Source organism: Vigna unguiculata, chromosome 8 (assembly GCF_004118075.2).
Source record: "Vigna unguiculata cultivar IT97K-499-35 chromosome 8, ASM411807v1, whole genome shotgun sequence".
In the NCBI taxonomy this organism is placed as follows: domain Eukaryota; kingdom Viridiplantae; phylum Streptophyta; class Magnoliopsida; order Fabales; family Fabaceae; genus Vigna; species Vigna unguiculata.
This window is the reverse complement of record NC_040286.1, coordinates 33201911-33225195: the sequence shown is the minus strand read 5'-3', so window position 1 is coordinate 33225195 and position 23285 is coordinate 33201911. Positions and strand designations below refer to the sequence as shown.

The 23285-nt window shown below is 30.6% G+C and overlaps 1 protein-coding gene and 1 pseudogene across 1 annotated transcript; one reads left to right on the top strand and one right to left on the bottom strand.

Moving 5' to 3' along the window:
• Positions 1-2240: 2240 nt before the first annotated feature.
• On the bottom strand, positions 2241-6355 carry LOC114195139 (probable LRR receptor-like serine/threonine-protein kinase At3g47570). The gene is made up of 3 exons (XM_028085528.1): positions 6229-6355; positions 2728-5283; positions 2241-2602 (listed from the first exon to the last, which is right to left on the bottom strand). Exons 1-3 carry the CDS (start codon positions 6353-6355, stop codon positions 2241-2243), a joined length of 3045 nt encoding a protein of 1014 aa, XP_027941329.1.
• Positions 6356-19957: 13602 nt separating this feature from the next.
• Positions 19958-23285, top strand: LOC114195466 (annotated as a pseudogene).

Here is a 23285-nt window from a genome sequence, read left to right as displayed (position 1 = left end):
TCTAAACATTCATTATTTACATAATGTTGATGATATTAATCCTCATGTTTCTTTGGTAATAAGGTCTCGCCTCGTATATAGGATTACAAAGTATAGGCTAAATTCGTCCCGTTTTGACGAAAAATTTTCACATTGATTGAATATGGGAAAAATATATAATTTTTCCGATTGGATATATAGATGGATATGTAGATGTACATATCCGTCCCATTCCTCTCCCCATACTCATTTCCGCCATATCCTCGTCTCCGTTTAAATTATTAAAATATTTATAGCCTATTAAATAACCTTTTATATATATATATATATATATATATATATATATATATATATATATATACACACACACACACTACACATTATTTTTTTATTTCTTCTAATTGTTTGACTTATCGTGAAATTCATTTGTATCTCTAAAATACTTTTTATCTTATCATTACTTTTATGCAATAATGTTCAAATGATGCATGTCAATTAAATATTTTTATGTCTTACATTTAAATATTTTTACTTTTTCTTAATATTTTTTTGTTGTGTATTTTATTTTCATATGAAAATGTTTAACCCTCTCAATTTAAGTATTCAATAGCATAAATATTTTATTTATTAGGTAATATAAAAAAATCTTATTTATTATATAACTATTAATTTTTGTTTCATTTGAAAAACTTCTTTGTTTTACTAAAATAATTTTTATTATCTCTCAATCATCGACTATGTTGATATTTGAAACTTAGATATTTAAGTCATTTTTTATCTTATCATACTCTTAATTATACATTTGTTGGGAATAGTCCAAGTGTGAGTCAAAAAAGTCTCACATTGGATAGAAAAGACAAAATTAAACACTATATAAGAATAACGACTCATAATAACATTATCTTAAGGTTTTGGGGTTAAAGTGATGTCTAAGGTCTTATACGTGTAAGACTAATGTCATATAACTATATAGAACCACAATCTCTCAATGATCATGCCATAACCATGCCTATGACTATAAACCAAACCATATGAAAAAATATATATATAAAAAACCCAACAGTGGACATTGCCTTAAGGTTTTGGAGTTAAAGTGGTGTCTAAGGTCTTATATGTGTAAGACTAATGTCATATAACTATATAGAACCACAATCTCTCAATGACCATGTCTATAACCATAACCCATATATACCCATATATGATGAAAATATATATAAACTCATCACATTTGTTTTCCGTGCGATCTCATTCGATGTCTCTTTAACTGTTTTTAAGACACACATTTGTTTATTTTTATATCTAGAATACTATTTTAAATTTTTTTTATATAATTATTTTATTTTCTAACTCATTATCATATATATAATTTTATCACTATAATTGTATAAATAATTTTTATTTATTATAATATAATAACTTAATGTAATTACCATGAATGTTTTTCATTATCATCAAACATATATTGAAGTTCACTATATGGAAGATTCATATTAAAAATTTCTTATTATTAGTTTAATCTTTGTTCTTTGTGTGTTATTGATAAAGTAATTTATTATAAGTTTTATTTGCATATAGAAAGTGTTCTCATTGAATTTAAAAATTGAATAAACAAACATTTTAAAAAAATTAATTAATTTTTTTTTCTTTTAAATTTTTTTAAAAATATTTTTAAATTTTATGAACTACTTTTCGTTAACATTTGCAAATTTTATAAATGTTCTGGTTCTAATCAAATTTTATTTGGTATCGTAATTTAAAATGTATATAATTTAATTTTTTTTCTAAATATCTGATATTAAAGAAACAACTCTCATTCTAGTATTCAATGTTTGATAATTACATGTATCTTTCATAATAATTCTTTATTATTTTATAAAAAATAATTAATTAATATTAAAATAATAAAGAAGTGGATGCTACCGTTAATTAGTAGGAATAAAGATGAGACAAAAATATGATACATGTTGAATTTGAAGATGAAGATGATTTTTTTCTCGATATGGAAAATATAAATATAAATATAGAACAGATATAACTTGGAATTAAACCGGACCAGGGACAGTAAAAAGAATTTGAAACAAAGATTTTCGGTTTTAGGAAACACATATATAAATATTTTCTGTCTCAAGGTCTTTTTTTCAAAGCCTTTTTCATTATTGAACAACAAATTACACCACTAAGCAGAAACTGAAGAAGTTGAAAGGAGATTAACACGTGAAAGAAAACATACAAGTGATGGACGAAGACTTAAAAAATTGTAACTATTGACTCAGTGACAGTCTCTCTTTGATTGTATCCAACTCCAGTACCACATCTTTTATGTCCATTCGCTCAACAGGTTTTTCTGCACAACATCTAACTCCAATCCTAACTAAGTCAACCAAACACTCCCTAATTTCTGTTTCCATCACCCTTCTTCCTTCTTCACCAGTTTCCACAACCAAACGTGAATCCACAATCTCAGTTATTCCTTCTGGAATTGCCACTTGGCAGAATTTGTGTAGGCTTACACCCTCACCAAACATTGCATCTGTTGGTCTCCTTCCTGTCATCATTTCCAACACAAGAATTCCATAGCTGTAGATATCTCCTTTAGTTGATACTCCACACCCTGTTCCGTACTCTGTTTCCACACAATTTTTATCACAACAAATTAAATACATACATATATATATATATATATATATATATATATATATATACACACACACAGAGGTAGCCATTTTAAAGGATAGAGAAGCATTGCACCTGGTGGAACATATCCAATGGTTCCTCTAATTGCAGACGAACTAACTTGATCTCTGCTGGAATTTCCCGTCGCCACATGAAGGAGTCTTGCTAACCCAAAATCACCCAAGTGAGCAACCATGTCATCATCAAGAAGAACATTGCTTGGCTTAATATCACAGTGAACTACGGCTTCCTCAGAATCATGATGAAGATAATCCAATGCATTAGCAACGTCAAGAGCAATATTTACCACAAGATCAAGGTCGAGGTTGAAATTTCTAGATTTGGGCTCTACTTTGTCGTGCAGCAAACTTTCTAGACATCCATTAGGCATGAACTCGAGAACTATAGCCTTGAAATCTTTACCGTTATAATCAATACTTGAACAACAAGTCAAGATGTTGAGAAGATTCCGATGCATGATCCTTCCTAGAGCCTTGCACTCAGCTGCGAAGCTCTTTGACGCCCCAACTGTTTCAAGATTCAATACCTTCACAGCAACAGGTGTTTGGAAAGGGAGAAGATATCCATTATATACAGAACCAAAGCCTCCAGAACCAACCAAATTGGATGAAGAAAATCCATTGGTTGCTTTATGCAGATCTCCATAAGAAACCTTTACGTACTCATTTTCAGGAGAACATGAAGTCGATGGTGTTTTGGGCCTTTTCCTGAACAAATAGATGCTGATAAACACTGTAAAAGCAACCAAATACACTCCAACTTCAATTGCAATGATGAGGATGAGTTTCTTTCTACACGTCCACTTGCGTTTCTTTGAGGGCAACTTAGAGCATGCAGGAAGGTTCAGTTGAGGTATCCCACCACAGAGATCCTTATTTCCAATGAGTGAAATTACTGTAACATTATTAAAGACTCCTCCTATAGGAACCTCACCATAAAGATGGTTAAAAGACAAGTTCAAAGCATGCAAAAAAGTCAGATTTTGTAGTTCAACAGGGATTGTGCTTGAGAAGTTGTTGTTAGAAAGGTCTAGGATTTCCAGGGATCCTAAAGAGCCAAAGAACGAAGGTATGCTTCCTCGGAAAAAGTTTATCTGCAACATGAGTTCTGTTAATGCGGAACAAGCCGCAAGTTTGGCAGGAATTTCACCAGACAACTTGTTTTCGTTTAGATATAGTACGGAAAGGTGCGTCAAGTTTCCAATCTCTAAAGGAATGGAACCGGTGAAAGAGTTGTTGGATAAGTCAAGATTTATCAAACCTTCTAGATTGCCAAATGTTTGATTAGGGATATCTCCACTCAAGTTGTTGGAGGAAACACCAAATGACTGCATTCGCGTGCAGTATTTGAGGCTCAATGGAATGCCTCCAACCAATCTATTTGTGTGCAGATAAAGTTCAGACAACATGGTAAGATTGCCAATGGCTGTAGGAATATTACCAGACAGTTTGTTTTCTTGCAGGACTAATCTTACTAGATTTTTTAGCTTTCCAATTGAATCTGGAATGCTTCCCTCAAGATAATTATTAGGCACGACAAAGCTAGTTAAACCAATTAGCTGTCCAATTCCTTCAGGTATCTTTCCAGTTATTTGATTGCACTCCATACTGAGCGAAGTGAGATTGGTAGAAAAATTGCCAATAAGATCTGGAAACACACCACCAAATTCATTCCAACCCAAAAGAAGTATCTTCAATTGAGTACAATTGGTTAAAGAGGAAAGGAAATCTAAATCTTGAGCGCTCCCACTTCCAAATCTATTATCCAAAATGCTAAACGTCTCGAGTTTGTTTAAGCTTCCCAAAGTGGGAGGAATTGGCCCACTGAAACCATTTAAGGAGATATCAAACGCTTGCAATCCGGTGATGTTGGATATTGAAGACGGGAAAGCTCCATTCAACTGGTTATCTCCAACAAAGAATGCTCTAAGGTTTGGAAAAGCAAGTTGCATTTTTGATGGAAGAGTACCAGATAACCGGTTTACCCCGAGAACAAAAATTTGAATATTGGAAAGGTTATAAAGAGAATCAGGCACTACTCCTGACAGATTATTTAAACCAAGATTCAGCTCCTTCAAATTTGACAATCGGCCCAAAACATGTGGTATACTTCCCACCAAATGATTTCTTGCCACTGTGATATTTTGGAGCAATGAAAGATTTCCCAAGGAAGGTGGGACAGTACCGACTAGATCATTGGCACCAAGAAGCAACTTATTAAGCCGTGTCATGGATCCAAGTCCGAACGAGGAGGGAAGTTTTCCATTGAGTTTGTTGTACAACAAGTTAATGACCTCAAGTTTAGAGCAGTTAGAAAGGTGCACAGGAATCTGACCATTTAGACTGTAGTGGCTCAAGTGAAGAACCTGCAACCTCTTTAGTCGACCAATTTGTGTGGGAATTTCCCCATGCATGTTGATGTTGGAAAGAATGAGGGTTGTGAGGAAGGTTAGATTTCCCAAAGATGGTCCAAGAGTGCCACCCCAGTTTTGATTTTGCAAGTGCAAGACAGAGACTCTCATATGGCGATGTCCGCATGTAACACCCTGCCACTCACAGAAATGCAGAGAGTTGTTCCATGATGGAAGAGCATTGGCGACTCCATTGGTAAGTGTTGGGAATAGTCCAAGTGTAAAAAGACAAAGTTGAACACTATATAAGAATAAAGACCCATAACAACATTGCCTTAAGGTTTTGGTGTAAAACTGGTGTCTAAGGTCTTATATGTGTAAGACTAATGTCATATAACCATATAGAACCATAATCTCTCAATATCCATAATCATGCCTATGATGAATATATCCCATATATGTGAAGAATATAAATATAACATATCAGTGGTATCAGAGCCGATGGTTCAGAGTGACTGACCGCATAACCATAACCAAAGGGGTCACTCATACACCTAAAGGAAAATATACCATATGAAAAAAAAACAAGGGACTCACCCTTGAGGGGAGATGTTGGGAATAGTCCAAGTGTGAGTCAAAAAGTCCTACATTGGATAGAAAAGACAAAGTTGAACACTATATAAGAATAAAGACCCATAACAACATTGCCTTAAGGTTTTGGTGTTAAAGTGGTGTCTAAGGTCTTATATGTGTAAGACTAATGTCATATAACCATATAGAACCACAATCTCTCAATGACCATGACTATGACTATAAATGCATATATGAAAAAATATATAACCCATCAGTGGTATCAGAGCCGATGGTTCGGAGTGACTGACCGCATAACCATAACCATAACCAAAGGGGTCACTCATACACCTGAAGGGAAATATACCATATGAAAAAGGAAAAAAAAAACTTGAGGGGAGATGTTGGGAATAGTCCAAGTGTGAGTCAAAAGTCCCACATTGGATAAAAAAGACAAAGTTGAACACTATATAAGAATAAAGACCCATAACAACATTGTCTTAAGGTTTTGGTGTAAAACTGGTGTCTAAGGTCTTATATGTGTAAGACTAATGTCATATAACCATATAGAACCATAATCTCTCAATATCCATAATCATGATATGAATATAAATATAACATATCAGTAAGCTTATGCTTCAAAGCAAGTAAAGCCAGCTTGTCACTCTCTGAACTCAAAGAGAGACCAACTGTAGGTGGCATCATGTACACTAAGTTCTGTGAAACAACACTGAGAAGAAACATGAATAGAATTACAGCCATTGTTTTGCATAAAGTAGGATGTGGTCTTACGTTTTTTATCTGCATCCTTAAAATCATGTTTAAGAAATCCATACGTATATTGGATGTTGAAGCATTTGTAATTTCATATGAAAGCTACTGGAGATACTATTGATTTTGCATCTTCCAAAAGATGGACGTGGTTTCCTATATTATTGGGTGTGCTTCCAAAAGCACTGTTCAAATCAGTCGCAGTCACTACATAACTTGAACTGTAGACTTATTGAAACTTAACGGTAGATTTGCTAAATGTACTTTGACTTTTGAGATGATTGATGTCGAACTACTTAAGTAAATTCAATTCCATTATTATTTTTAAGATGCCATGTAAGTAAATGCAATGTAGCTATGTTTACAAATAATTAAAAGACGCAGGAAGAAATGTTTTAGTTTTACTTGTGTTAACAGTTGTAATTGAAGATGATATAGAATTTATATTTGTAACTAGACTCAAAAATTTCTAAGTGGATTCTGTCATAGTGAGAAACACCAAAGAAAAATTGATGCATTTTGTCCCGTTAATGTAAAATATGGCTTTATTCTATTGTTTGACATCAATCCTTGTCGTTCATATTGACATTGCCCTGCCTTATGGAAAGTGCCAACTTGAATGATTCTTTATCTCTTGAGTGGGGATTGGAGGCAGTGGAAGACGGGGTGATAAAATGGACCCAGGAATGTCAATTATACCCTAAAAGTTTATTAAAAAATTACACTGAAAAGAGTTAAATGTGTATATTATAAATATATGTGAATGATAAATGTATTCACTAAACATAAAAAGCTAAAAGAAAAAGAGAACAAAACAATTTTAGAGAAATTTCAAATATGATTGAAAAACAACACATGCATTACTCATGATATTGAATGTATTTTTTTCCCTAAAAAAGTGTCTTCTATATATAGTAAAGATTCATTAAACAAACTATTATTTGGATCATAATAATTTTGTAACGGATAAAGAATCAAAACAAATTTTATAACGGATCATGATATTATTTAGGGATGGCAACGGGGCGGGGCGGGTACGGGTATCATGATCCCATCCCCATCCCCATAATAAAAATTCATCCCCATCCCCAAACCCAACGGGTATACAACTTTTGACCCATCCCCATCCCCACCGGGTAACGGGTATTTTCTTATACCCATACCCATTTTTTTATTGTTCCATATATCAATTAAATATTTTTTATAAAAAAAATTTAAAAATCACACCAACGGAATCATGATACTATCAAAATATTCAATATTAAAATAACATACTCTTTTTGATTTTCATGATGTCAAATATTAAGAAAAATATTATAATAGTATAAATCTCAAATTAAAGTATCAAATAACAACTAAATAAAATTCAAATAATTATATAAAAGCTAAAAAATTACACATTACTAAAATTTTATAATAACCAAAATATTTATTAATTTTACAAATGATCAGTGGTTTCATTTGCATTCGATCCACCTACACATAGAAAAAAAATGAAAAATTAGATATGATATAATAATTGAAATTGAAAATTTTAATTACTAGAATATAATGTACCTTCTTCATCATATTCATTATCATAAAGGAGTAAAGATAATTAAATGTGTGACCCAAATTTGAGAATATCCATTTGAACATAACATAACGAAAAAAAAAATGTATAATTAAGAGTATGATAAAAGGAAAAGTACCTTGAAGATCTGCTTAAACCTTAAAGAACAAGCCAAACAATTAAAAGAGAGTAAAAAAGTGTATAACCAAAGTAACAAAAAGAAGAGCTACAAAATAAGAGTCAAACATTTTCATGAAAATAAATAAATAAATAAAGATAATCAATTGTGTAACCTAAAAATTATTTCATAGAATGAAATTGAGGAACACCTATTTGAACATAACCATGTACAGAGAGTAAAAATTATGTAATAAGAAGAAGAAAAATTACCTTCAAAATTAAATCTTGAAAAACAAACCAGACAATTGAGAGAGTAAACAAAGTGTATAACAAAAAACAAAGAGAATGAGAAATATGTTATATATATATATATATATATATATATATATTATATTATATTATATTATATTATATATTATATTACTATGTATATATATATTATATGTGTGGATATCTTATGTTTATATATATATATAATTATTTATATATATTATATTATATTATATATTATATTATTATTACTATGTATATATATTATATGTGTGGATATCTTATGTTTATATATATATATATATATATATATATATATATATATATATATATATATATATATATATATATATTTTTTTTTTATAGATATATATTTATTTTAAGTATATATTATATTATATTATATAATAATATAAATATAATAATATATATTATATTATTATGTATATATATTATATGTATATTATATTATATTATATTATATTATATTACATGTATATGTGTAAATATATATATATATATATATATATATATATATATATATATATATATATATATATATATATATATATATATATATATATAAATAAGTATATTTTATTTATATGTATATATACTATATTATATTATATTATATTATATTATATTATATTTTATGTGTAAATATATTATTTATTTATATATATTTTTTAGATTATTTAATAAATTATAAATAGTTTAGTAATTTAAGCGGGGACGGGTATTTGGGCGGGTATATATATATCCCCATCCCCATCCCCATCCCCAGTTGAAAATTTCGGGTATTACCCATACCCATACCCATACCCAGTCAAAGCGGGGATTCCCCGTCAAAACGGGGACGGGTTCGGGTGATACCCACGGGCACGGGTTTATTTGCCATCTCTGAGAACACTTTCTATATGCAAATAAAACTTATAATAAATTACTTTATCAATATCACACCAAGAACAAAGATTAAACTAATAATAATAAATTTTTAATATGAATCTTCCATATAGTGAACTTCAATATATGTTTGATGGTAATGAAAAACATTCATGGTAATTACATTAAGTTATTATATTATAATAAATAAAAATTATTTATACAATTATAGTGATAAAATTATATATATGATAATGAGTTAGAAAATAAAATAATTATATAAAAAAATTTAAAATAGTATTCTAGATATAAAAATAAACAAATGTGTGTCTTAAAAATAGTTAAAGAGACATCGAATGAGATCGCACGAAAAACAAATGTGATGAATTTATATATATTTTCATCATATATGGGTATATATGGGTTATGGTTATAGACATGGTCATTGAGAGATTGTGGTTCTATATAGTTATATGACATTAGTCTTACACATATAAGAACTTAGACACCACTTTAACCCCAAAACCTTAAGGCAATGTCCACTGTTGGGTTTTTGATATATATTTTTTTTCATATGGTTTGGTTTATAGTCATAGGCATGGTTATGGCATGGTCATTAAGAGATTGTGGTTCTATATAGTTATATGACATTAGTCTTACACGTATAAGACCTTAGACACCACTTTAACCCCCAAAGCCTTAAGATAATGTTATTATGGGTCTTTATTCTTATATAGTGTTTAACTTTGTCTTTTCTATCCAATATGAGACTTTTTTGACTCACACTTGGACTATTCCCAACAAATGTATAATTAAGGGTATGATAAGATAAAAAATGACTTAAATATCTAAGTTTCAAATATCAACATAGTCGATGATTGAGAGATAATAAAAATTATTTTAGTAAAACAAAGAAGTTTTTCAAATGAAACAAAAATTAATAGTTATATAATAAATAAGATAATTTTTTTATATTACCTAGTAAATAAAATGTTTATGCTATTGAATACTTAAATTGAGAGGGTTAAACATTTTCATATGAAAATAAAATACACAACAAAAAAATATTAAGAAAAAGTAAAAATATTTAAATGTAAGACATAAAAATATTTAATTGACATGCATCATTTGAACATTATTGCATAAAAGTAATGATAAGATAAAAAATATTTTAGAGATACAAATGAATTTCACGATAAGTCAAACAATTAGAAGAAATAAAAAAATAATGTGTAGTGTGTGTATATATATATATATATATATATATATATATATATATATATATATATATAAGGTTATTTAATAGGCTATAAATATTTTAATAATTTAAACGGAGACGAGAATATGGCGGAAATGAGTATGGGGAGAGGAATGGGACGGATATGTACATCTACATATCCATCTATATATCCAATCGAAAAAATTATATATTTTTCCCATATTCAATCAATGTGAAAATTTTTCATCAAAACGGGACGAATTTAGCCTATACTTTGTAATCCTATATACGAGGCCAGACCTTATTACCAAAGAAACATGAGGATTAATATCATCAACATTATGTATATAATGAATGTTTAGAAATAATCAAAGCAAAAGAAGAATAATTCTATGTCTAAAACAAAATGGGAAAGTTATTAATTATTACTTTGCCAACTTATACATCGGTGATCGTCTTAAAAGAAGGCATAGAAAGAAAATTTCCTCGACTTTAACAATAAATGTCCCAGTTATTTTAATAAATAAATCAAAACTTTTTGAGATGTTGATAGAAAAAATATCCTTAAAAGATGAGTTAATGTTGTCTTCCTTGACTTTGTGCGGATAAATAATCAAGATTTATTACCTCAACGTGAACTTGCGTTTCTTTTCCTTTGATATTTATATATATGGAAAAGAAGACAATAATCAGTTAACAAATTAATTAAATTAAAAGTCAAATAATCAAATGAAATTCAAACTCATATAGAGCTTGAAAGTACAATAATTTATTTGTTTATAATTACGGAAAAGATTAATAAGGTCGATAATGATCTTAAAAGGTCTATAGAGGAGCCTTGGTCTTCTCAATTTTTTTTCCTATGCATATATAAATTAGTATATAATTTTATTTTTTTTTAATTTTAGTATACTTTATGTATTTAATACTCCAAAATATTATCTGAACATCTGTCATTCATAAAATGAAATATGAATAAAAGAAACTTCTACTGTTGAGATAGTTTGTCAAACAATTTTTATTGTGATATTTCAAATGATAAAATACGAGATTTTGGTTTTAAGAAGGAACCATTGATGTATTTTTATTATTATAATAATAACTTAACACTAGAGTTATTTGATGAAGCTAAAGTTGAAGGTTCTTCCTTTTTACTAATTTAGAAATTTTTGGTTCGGATAAAGTTGTAGGTTCTCAATTTCTTTTTGATTGGAAATCTTTTTAGGTTGAAGTGATGAACAAAGCAAGTACAAATAAAATTTTATAATGATATTTTGATTATTTAAAGTAAATCGAAAGAGATGACGGAGATATCTTGTCTCAAGGAATGAAGGTTAAGAGTAAATGCTCAGTTTGAGGTATTTATAAGATAATTTGGATTAAGTTATTGAGTTCTTTTTTTGGTGAAACTTTTAAGTCATGGGAAATATGATGGAAATCTCAAACCCATTACCAATGAGAGAAGTTGTAGGCACAAATATTATTGGGCTTTTAAGGGTTAGGAAAAAATTTCATTTTCTTCTTTGGTAATGTCTTTTTCAGTTGTGATTGAAGAGTGTTTTATGTTACACCTAATTCACTATAGAAATTACAAAATCAAGAGTAAGAGTTTAGTTAGCTCATACTGAATTGACTCAAGAAGTATTATGGATGGTAGGAGAAAAACTTAATATTCATTCCGTGAAATCTTGCCACCAAAATATCCAAATTAGACATTTGTGTTGTAAACTTTGATGTTAACATTATTAGACCTCTAATGCATGGTTTGAAGGAGAGATTGAGATTTTCTTAAAAGTCTTCCTAAGTCAAACTAAATGTAAAGTAATGTTCACATATAATTAAAATAACAAAATTGGTATTATACTAAACTCTATAAGAAAATGATGACTTAGTGATAAAATTGGAAGGGAAGATGGAAGAAGAAGTTGGTTTAACTCTCTCTACTAACAATTTGAAAATATAAGGTTAGTTTCATGGGTTTGGAAAGGAAGGTGAGAGGGGTTCTGAGTTCAACATCCCTGCATTATCAAATACTAACAATATCTAAAAAAGTATTTGTTTTATCGAAAATATTATACATCAATCATATATATTTTTATTGAAAATAAAATTATATATTAAAAATAGAATCAAATATGCTTATAGTTCTTACATTTTGATCAAAAATTAGAATTTGTCAATGTTTCAAACTTTAATACAGTTTGGTCCTACACTTTAAAAATGAATCGATATAGTCATTTTTATCCAGTGACATTAATTTCTTTTGTACGTATTAAACAATGTTTTAGATTGACAATTGACATTTGAGGTGGAACCTCATTTGATATGTCAAAAAAAATTAAACTCAATTGAATTAGAAAGACTATAGATTAAACTGTATTAAAATTTGTAACACAATTGAATTTCAATTTCATGTCAAAGTTTAAGGACTAAAAATATATTTAAACTTAAAAATATTTATCTTCATAAACTTTAATTAACACGAATTTATACATTTAAATATAATATTATTAATAGTTGTGATTAAAAATTATTATTTATTGAAAAATACTCGTTGTAGAGTATATCTGGTGGCAAAACTCAACAACTTCCTTTTTCACAAAAACAAGTGTATATGTTATCATCTATGATGCATGGATATGATATGTGTATTGTTAGAAATATTTTAATATAATTTAAAAAATAAATAATTAAAATAGAAATTCTACTGTTACTGAAGTTTTTATAGACCTTTAATTTATGGGTTAATGATTTTTATGGCTAACGGCTATATTCCAAATATTATTTACTTCTTTGTCTCCATTTTCTACCTATAAATATCACCTAGGTGCATGGGAAAAGACACAACAACAAAACAACAAATACTAGAGTTCTCTCAAAAGTTTTCTTCTCTATATTATCTTAAAACAATGGTGTTCATAAGGTTCGGAGATCCTTCGTTGCACTCGATATCTGACGGATTGTTGTATCTTGGGAGAGAAACGCATATGATAAGAAACAACATATGATTGTGTATTGATATATTTATTTAGCCCTGTGCAGTAGGGGCGTTTTCTCTATAAGGATAGCGCTATGCGTGCCTCAACCCAGGATATTTCTACTCCTTACCTTTTATCTATTATTTATTATATCTGAATAATATTCATTGTTTTATATATATGTCTTAGTATTATTATTGATTTAATAATTATTATTATATCATTTTATATTTTTATTATTATTAGTATTATTTGAGTAATCATTTTCTAACATTCTTAGAGAGAAAATTTATTATCTTGCTATTTCTATTTTTTTGATTTCATTCTTAGAGAGAAAATGTGTTTGTTATTCTTTGTTTTTGATTACTCATCTGCATTCATTTCTAAAATTAAAAATAATATAGATTGAAGACTGAAAACACATTTTATGAACTAATGTGTTTCTTATGGTTATATTTAAATCAGTTTCAACTAAGCTTAAAAATTGAGGTGTATAATTGTTTCTATTTCTATTGGTAACAATAAATGAAATTATGGATAAATAAAATTCATGCTCATTGAATAATTTTTTGTGATGTCTATAGCTCATGCTTATGTTGTTATATTAATTTATGCTTTAATATTGTCTATTCTTACCATTGATAAAGATGTTATATATCATGTTATATATTGAGAAATTTTGGTTAGAGACCATTCAAATTATTAAATTTTGAGGTACAAAATTAATTAAATAGAGAAATGACAATACATGTATATTTAAATGAGTGTTTTGTGTGAAACTCATGGTATTATTCATTAAGTAACATATTCATATGGTGTTAATGTAATGGGGCAGCGAAAGAAAAAAAATGCTTTTGTTTGATATGGTAAATGTTATGCTTCAAGTTCTAGCTTGCCTAACATTATATTAGTGAAATTCTATATCTTGCTTACCATATTTTGAACACAAAAGATTGAGATAAAACTTTTTATGAGTTATGAAAGAAAAAAGAACCACATTTAAAATATTTCAAAGTGTGGGAGTGTCTTGTAAAGGTTAATATACCTTTTAATAAAAAAAAATCTTTGGTTATTTATATTTATAAATATCTAGAGATGTTTCCTTCAAATGATAAGTTATCTAAATTTGTTTGTGATACCTCGGAAACTATTTTTGCCATCTAGTGTAATATTATTTGTATTTCTTCTAGTTATGGCAATATGCCCAATTTCTTGAGATGATTGAAGGTTAATGTAATTTTGGATATTGATTCTGGTGGCACAATATCATCTGCTGGTTATGGTTATGTTTTTAACCTTGGATGAAGGTGTCCTATCATGGAAATATGTTAAAAAGTTGTTGTTATGTCTTGATCTACTGTGCAAACATAAATTATTCTTTTTTCCAATGCATCCTGACAATCAAATTATTATATTTAAAGTTTTTAGTAAAAATGTCAATGAAATTGACATAGAGAATGAGAGACAAATATATTAGAAACTTAATTACTCATGGTATTGTCTCTGTTGACTTTGTCAGGTTAGAAAGAAATATTGCAGATATGCTTATCAAAGGGTTGATGCATCAACAACAAGTATTTGAGTCATTGAGGGGAATGAGACTATAGCCCATAAATTAGTTGCAACAATGGACACCCATCTTCACATGAATGGCGATCCCATGGAATGGAGTTCAATGGGTAACAACGAAGTTGTTGTTGACTAAAGTACACCAAATAATTTGATTAAATTTTATGTCTCATTCCTATGGCAAGGTGTACTATAAATTGTGACAATAATAAGGTTGATGTATGTACATTATTATGCTTATTTTATAAAATACCTCTTAATAAACCCAATGGTTGAGGTATGTGCATTATTTCATAAAATACCTCTTAATAAACCCAATGACAATTATTGTAGGGGTGTGAGTCACAAACCACCCTTTGAGGGTTTACCTTGTGAGTGTGATGGTGGGGCCGCCATTGTGAGACATGGGCAAATCTCTAAGTGACACTCATGAAACAATATACATGCACAAGGCCGTAACGTGCACCCACTGATTAGAACCTATAATGAACACCAATATTGTATGTGTTATTTACTCAAACCTGGTCACATGGGATGTAGTTCAAGACAATCAAGTCTCTGCATTTTCTTGGGTGGAAGTTTATGATAAGTGCCAAAATTCAGTAAAGATTCATAACAAACTCTGGCACTTATGCTTTAAATTTGTGTTCATTTCATATTAATTCTCTCTAAACCTAAGTTTCAATCACATGCTTCCAAGTTTTGATTTAAAGAAATCATTTGATCCTATTTTGTGTGTTTTTCAGGAAAGACTAAAGAGAACTCAAGAAGAGTGAAGGAGAAAGCAAGAAACAGAGAAAATAGGGAAGGAATGCTGTCAACGTCGCTCAAAACCAAAGCATTCTCGCCTAAGCTAAAGCCATTGCCGCCATTCTCGCTTAAGCGACGCAGAATCTCGCTTAAGCGAGAGTTCGTGCAGTGGAGGCTCTCTCTTGCCGCCATACTCGCCCAAGCGAGTTCAGATGCTGCCAATCTCGCCTAAGCGAGATCCTTTCTTCAGCTTGAAGTACTCTTGCTCGCCTAAGCGAGATGTTGGCTTCAGCACATCTCGCCCAAGCGAGAGGCTTTCTTTGGGATGAAGAATGTTGTCTCGCTCAAGCGAGACTTAGGTAGCTTGAGCGAGACTTCGTGGGTATATATTCTCCGTGCATCAGAAAGTGATTTTTCAGTTGGAGATTTTGGGGAGAAAAACTGCAGAATTGTTGGAGCTGTGACCACGAGCTACAGAGTTCATATTTTCTTCTTCTTCTTTAGCTCTTAGGATTTTGATAGCTACCATGAGTGGCTAATCTCTTTCCTTGGGATTGAATGTAATCTACTCGAACTTGGATGTAATCTGGTGATATTTATATATAGCATTTCTGTTTTACTCAGTATTGGTATTATTATTCTGCTCTTAATGCTTACTTCTATGTGATCAATAGATGTTTTGATTTTGATTTTTAGATCTGACTGGAAAGTATTTCTGAAAATCTGATTTGAATAATGATACTTGATATACTGTGATGCTAGGAATAGATCTCAATATATCAATTGCTGTTAACACTCGACCGTAATGCTGGATAGTTTGTTGAATATGTGAGGAATCAATATTCAGGGAACTAATCTTATGAATTTTATACGCGAGGGATCGGTATAAATGATTTTTGAGTGTGCATCAATATTGGTATTTTCAGATGTTATATATTATGTTCATCCAGATTACAGACAAGGGAGATAGATGAAATTCAATCCCAGTTTCTTTTATTGATCTTTTAACTAATTTTCTGTTTTACTGTATTTTATTTGTGCAATTTAGTTTAACTGCTGATAATTCATAGAATTAAAATTTCTGCATATATATGCTGATTGAGATAATTATTAATTTTCACTGAATCCGTTCCTCGTGGGTTCGACACTCTTACTTCAAATCATTATACTACAGTTGACTTTTGGTACGCTTGCCAAGAGAATCAACAGTTTATAAGCACTAGGTGTAAGGGTCAGACCTGGAAGGTTCCTTACACTGAACTACAATATTTTGTTTAAAAAGATAATATATATTTTTTGTTTTATTTTATTTTTTAAATTATGTGGGGGATTGTTAGAAATATTTTAATGTAATTTAAAAAATAAATAATTAAAATAGAAATTCTACTGTTAGTGAAGTTTTTATAGACCTTTAATTTATGGGTTAATGGTTTTTATGGCTAACGGCTATATTCCAATTACTATTTACTTCTTTGTCTCTATTTTCTACCTATAAATACCACCTAGGTGCATGGGGAAAGACACAACAACAAATACTAGAGTTCTCTCAAAAGTTTTCTTCTCTATATTATCTTAAAACAATGGTGTTCATAAGGTTCGGAGATCTTTCGCTGCACTCGATCGATCTGACGGGTTGTTGTATCTTGGGAGAGAAACGCATATGATAAGAAACACATATGATTGTGTATTGATATATTTGTTTAGTCCTGTGCAGTATGGGCGTTTTCTCTCTAAGGATAGCGTTATGCGTGTCTCAACCCATGATATTTTTACTCCTTACCTTTTATCTATTATTTATTATTGTTAAAATATTTGTTGATATCTGAATAATATTCATTATTTTATATATCTGTCTTAGTATTATTGTTGATTTAATAATTATGATTATATCATTTTATATTTTTATTATTATTAGTATTATTTGAGTAATCATTTTCTAACATGTATCGGATATGACATGTATATGATATGTCGATACGTTTATTTTAAAAATAATAAGATACGGTAGATACGTGATATATGCATATTGAGAAGTGTACAAAAATTCTTAAGAACATGATAAATATCTTATTGTTATTATGTGAATCCAAATTAAAATTATATATACTAGCGTAAACACAGGCGCTATCGCGCCTGTGTATACGCATTTTTTAAATATACGTGATATTATATTAGTCCGTGATGATATTGTAATGTTATTAAGTTAATATATAAAATAAAATTATATTTATCAAAAATAAAGTGAAATATATAAAAAAGATGAGAGAATAACTGCTGATAAATAGGAAAAAAAAGAACCAGAGATAGACCATTTTATGAAAAAGCTTCTAAAATAACGGTCAATTTTCAAAAGTTTAGTAAATAATTATATTTTAAAGGGTAAAATTAGAATTTTGAAATGTGGACACAAAAAAGAAAATCCTCTTTATATATTGTTATAGATTAAACGTTGTCAAAATAAAAATGTATAAACTATAAAAATACTATTGTTTTATAGATTAGATATTTCATTAAAAGTATCAATAAAATATTTTAAAGATCGAATACGGATATGTGTCGAACACGATCCAAATTGAAATATAGGTGCATCGTACATTCATAATAATAATTATCATTCATTTTATTTTGTTCTTTTCCGTGTTTTTAATTCCAGCAATCGAATTCTTCCTCTTCATAATTTAGTGATATTTAGGTATTATGATAGCATGTTTAGAAATAATTTTGATACCTCAAAACTGGTAGAATCTAATTTTGATACCTCAAAACTGATAGAATCTAAATTTAATTTGACCTCATAAAACTGGTTTAGTGGAGGAAAAGGAGTATGTAATAGATGCAACAAACTTAATCTGTGACTTTGATATCAAGAGAATGCATCTTATAAATACTCACTTTAATAAATCAATTTTATGATATTGGGTTAAATTTAGACTTTATTATGCGAATAAAGGGTTTATCTTAAAAAATCGTACATGCACTTTTAAGTTTTTATTCTATGATAAAATTTGGTTTTGATTCTTTATTCCTTACAAAATTATTTTTATCACAATGATACCTTGTTTAATGCATCTTCACTATAAATAAAATACTTTTTTCATGAGAAAAAAACATAGTATATCCAATATCACGAATAATGCATGTGTTGTTTTTCAATCATATTTAAAATTTTTCTAAAGTAAAACTCTTAAAATTATTGTTGTTTTTCTTTAGTTCTAGTAAATACAGTTATCATTCATGTGTGAATATTATATTATATTTATGAAATTCACATTTAACTCTTTTCAGTGTAATTTTACAATAACTAAAGTTTTTTTTTTGGGTTATATTTGACCGTCTTAAACCCATTTGAACACCCCGTGCCCACTGATCCCACTGCCCACGTAAGAGGTCAAGAATAAAAAAAGTTGGCCTTGAAGGCAGGGCAATGCCAATATGAATGACAAAGATTGATGCAATACTTGTCAACGATAATAAATGCATATATATATATATATATATATATATATATATATATATATATATATATATGTATATATGTGTATATATGTATATATATATATATATATATGTATATATATATATATATGTATATATATATATATATGTATATATATATATATATATATATATATATATATATATATATATATATATATATATATATATATATATATATATATATATATATATATATGTTACATTAACGGGAGTAGATGCACCAAAGAAAATTAGGTGTTCTCATTATGACAGAGTCCATGTACAAACTTTTGAGTCTTGTTACAAATCAAAAATTCTATGACATTTTCAATTACACCTTTTAACACAATTAAAACTAAACATTTCTTCCTACGTCCTTGAATTATTTATAAGCAAAGCTATGTTGAATTTATTTACATGGCATCTTAATAACAATAATGGAATTGAATTTACGTAAGTAATTCAATATCAGTCATTTCAAAAGTCGAAGTCAACTCGGCAAATTTATCATTAAGTTTCCACAACTAAAGTCATTGGGAGACAAATTCAACCAATGTGTAGTAAGTCTTAAGTCCAGGTTATGTGTAATGGCTGACTGATTTGAAGTGTGGTTTTGGAAGCACGCCCAGTACCATAAGAAACCGCGTCCATCTTTTGGATGATGCAAAAGCAATGGTCCCCCAGTAGCTTTCATCCAAACATTACAACTACTTCAACTCCAACGTAAGACCACATCCTAATTTATGCAAAACAATGGCTGTTATTCTATTCATGTTCCTTCTCAGTGTTGTTTCACACAACTTAGTGCACATGATGCCACGTACACTTGCTCTCTCTTTGAGTTCAGAGAGTGACAAGCAGGCTTTACTTGCTTTGAAGCTTAAGCTTACCAATGGAGTCGCCAATGCTCTTCCATCATGGAACAGCTCTTTGCATGTCTGTGAATGGAAGGGTGTTGCATGCGGACAACGCCACATGAGAGTCTCCGTCTTGCACTTGGAAAATCAAACATGGGGTGGCACTCTTGGACCATCTTTGGGAAATCTAAGCTTCCTCACAACCCTCATTCTTTACAAAACATCAACTTGTATGGGGAAATTCCCACACAAATTGGACAACTAAAGAGGTTGCAGCTTCTTGATTTGAGCCACAACAACCTAAATGGTGAGATTCCTATACACCTTACCAACTGCTCTAAACTTGAGGTCATTAGCATGTTGGAAAATAAACTCACTGGAAAAATTCCCTCCTGGTTCGGAAGTGGATCCATGACACGGTTAAAACAGTTGTTTCTTAGTGCCAATGATCTAGTTGGTACCATCCCACCTTCCTTGGGGAATCTTTCATCCCTTCAAAATATCTCAGTTTATGAAAATCATTTGGTGGGAAGTATACCACATGTTTTGGGTCGGTTATCAAATTTGAAAAAACTGGATCTTGGTTTAAATAGTTTGTCAGGAGTAGTCCCTTATTCTCTTTATAATCTTTCCAGTATTCAAATTCTTGCTCTAGATGTAAACCAGTTATCTGGGACTTTTCCGTCAAAAATGCAACTTGTTTTTCCAAATCTTAGAGCATTCTTGGTTGGAGGGAACCAGTTCAATGGAACATTCCCGTCTTCAATATCCAACATCACTGGATTGGAAAGGTTTGATATCTCCTCGAATGGTTTTAGTGGGTCAATTCCTCCCACTCTGGGAACCTTAAATAAACTTCAGCTGTTTCACATTGCTTACAATAGTTTTGGAAGTGGGAGAGCTCGTGATTTGGATTTCCTTTCATCATTAACAAATTGTACTCATTTGCGCATACTTATTTTGGATGGCAATGGATTTGGTGGTGACTTGCCACGTCTTATCGGCAATTTTTCTACCCACCTGAATATTCTTAGTATGGCGTTGAATCAAATATCTGGAACGATACCTGAAGGAATTTGGCAGCTAATCGGTTTGGCCGATATCACCATGCAAAATAATTATCTAGTGGGAACTGTTCCAGATTCAATTGTAAGGCTTAAAAATCTAGTACGATTGGACCTAGGAGAAAACAAATTGTCTAGTAATATTCCTACTGCCATTGGCAATCTTACTATGTTGTCTGAACTTTATCTGTACACAAACAGGTTCGTTGGAGACATTCCATTAAGCCTTAAATACTGCATGCGAATGCAGACAATTGGTGTTTCCACCAACAACTTGAAGGGGGATATCCCTAATCAAACCTTTGGCAATTTGGAAGGTTTGACAAAGCTTGACTTATCCTACAATTCTTTCACTGGTTCCATCCCTTCAGACTTTGGAAACTTGAAGCACCTTTTCGGTTTGTATCTTCGTGGAAACAAATTGTCTGGTGAATTACCCCAAGAGCTCGGCGCTTGTTACGGGTTAACAGAGCTTGCATTGGAGAGTAACTTCTTCCGCGGAAGCATACCGTCGTTCTTGGGCTCTTTAGGATCCCTTGAATTCCTAGACCTTTCTAACAATAACTTCTCAAGCACAATCCCTGTTGAACTACAAAAGTTGAGTTATTTGAATGCTTTGAACTTGTCTTTTAACCATCTTTATGGTGAGGTTCCCACAGGAGGTGTCTTTAATAATGTTACAGAAATTTCACTCATTGGAAATAAGGATCTCTGTGGCGGGATACCTCAACTGAAGCTTCCTGCATGCTCTAAGTTGTCCTCAAAGAAACACAAGTGGTCTTTTAAAACGAAACTCATCCTCATCATTGCAATTGTCGTTGGAGTGGGTGTGGTTACTTCAACACTGTTTATCAGCATCTATTTGTTCAGAAAAAAGCCCATAACACCCAAAACACCATCGAGTTCATGTTCTCATAAAAACAAGTACGTGAAGGTTTCTTATGGAGATCTGCATAAAGCAACCAATGGATTTTCTTCATCCAATTTGGTAGGTTCGGGAAGCTTTGGTTCTGTATATAGTGGATCTCTTCTCCCTTTCGAAACACCTATTGCTGTGAAGGTATTGAATCTTGAAATAGGTGGTGCATCAAAGAGTTTCGCAGCTGAGTGCAAGGCTCTAGGAAGGATCATGCATCGGAATCTTCTCAACATCTTGACTTGTTGTTCAAGTATTGATTATAACGGTAAAGATTTCAAGGCTATAGTTTTCGAGTTCATGCCTAATGGCAGTCTAGAAAGTTTGCTGCACGACAAAGAAGAGCCCAAATCTAGAAATTTGAGTGTCAACCTTGATCTTGTGGTAAATATTGCTCTTGACGTTGCTAATGCATTGGATTATCTTCATCATGATTCTGAGGAAGCCGTAGTTCACTGTGATATTAAGCCAAGCAACGTTCTTCTTGATGATGACATGGTTGCTCACTTGGGTGATTTTGGGTTAGCAAGGCTCCTTCATGTGGCGACGGGACATTCCAGCAGAGATGAGGTTAGTTCCTCTGCAATTAGAGGAACCTTTGGATATATTCCACCAGGTAAAGTGCTTCTCTATCCTTTAAAATGGTTACCTATGTTTGACTATATATTTATGTATAATGTTGTTAAAGGGTATAGTTTATATAGTTTAGTGTAGATTTTGTTATATGTATTTAATTTGTTGCGATAACAAAAGAATGGTGGTGAAAACAGAGTACGGAACAGGTTGTCGAGTATCAGCTAAAGGAGATATGTACAGTTACGGAATTCTTGTGCTGGAGATGCTGACAGGAAGGAAACCAACAGATTCAATGTTTGGTGAGGGTCTAAGCCTACACAAATTCTGCCAAATGGCAATTCCAGAAGGAATCACTGAGATAGTAGATTCACGTTTGCTTGTGCCAACTGCTGCAGAAGGAAGAAAGGTTATGGAAAGCAAAATTAGGGAGTGCTTGGTTGCTTTAGCTAGGATTGGAGTTGGATGTTCTGCAGAATTACCTGTTGAGCGAATGGACATAAAAGATGTGGTATTGGAGCTGCACACAATCAAACAGAGTCTGTCACTGTGTCATTAGTTGCAAGTTTTGAAGTCTTAAGTCAATCACTACTATGTTTTCTTTCACATGTTACTGTTTTTTCAACTTTTTCAGTTTCTACTTAGTGGTGTAAATTGCTGCTCAAAATGGGAAAGGTTTGGGAAAAAAGAC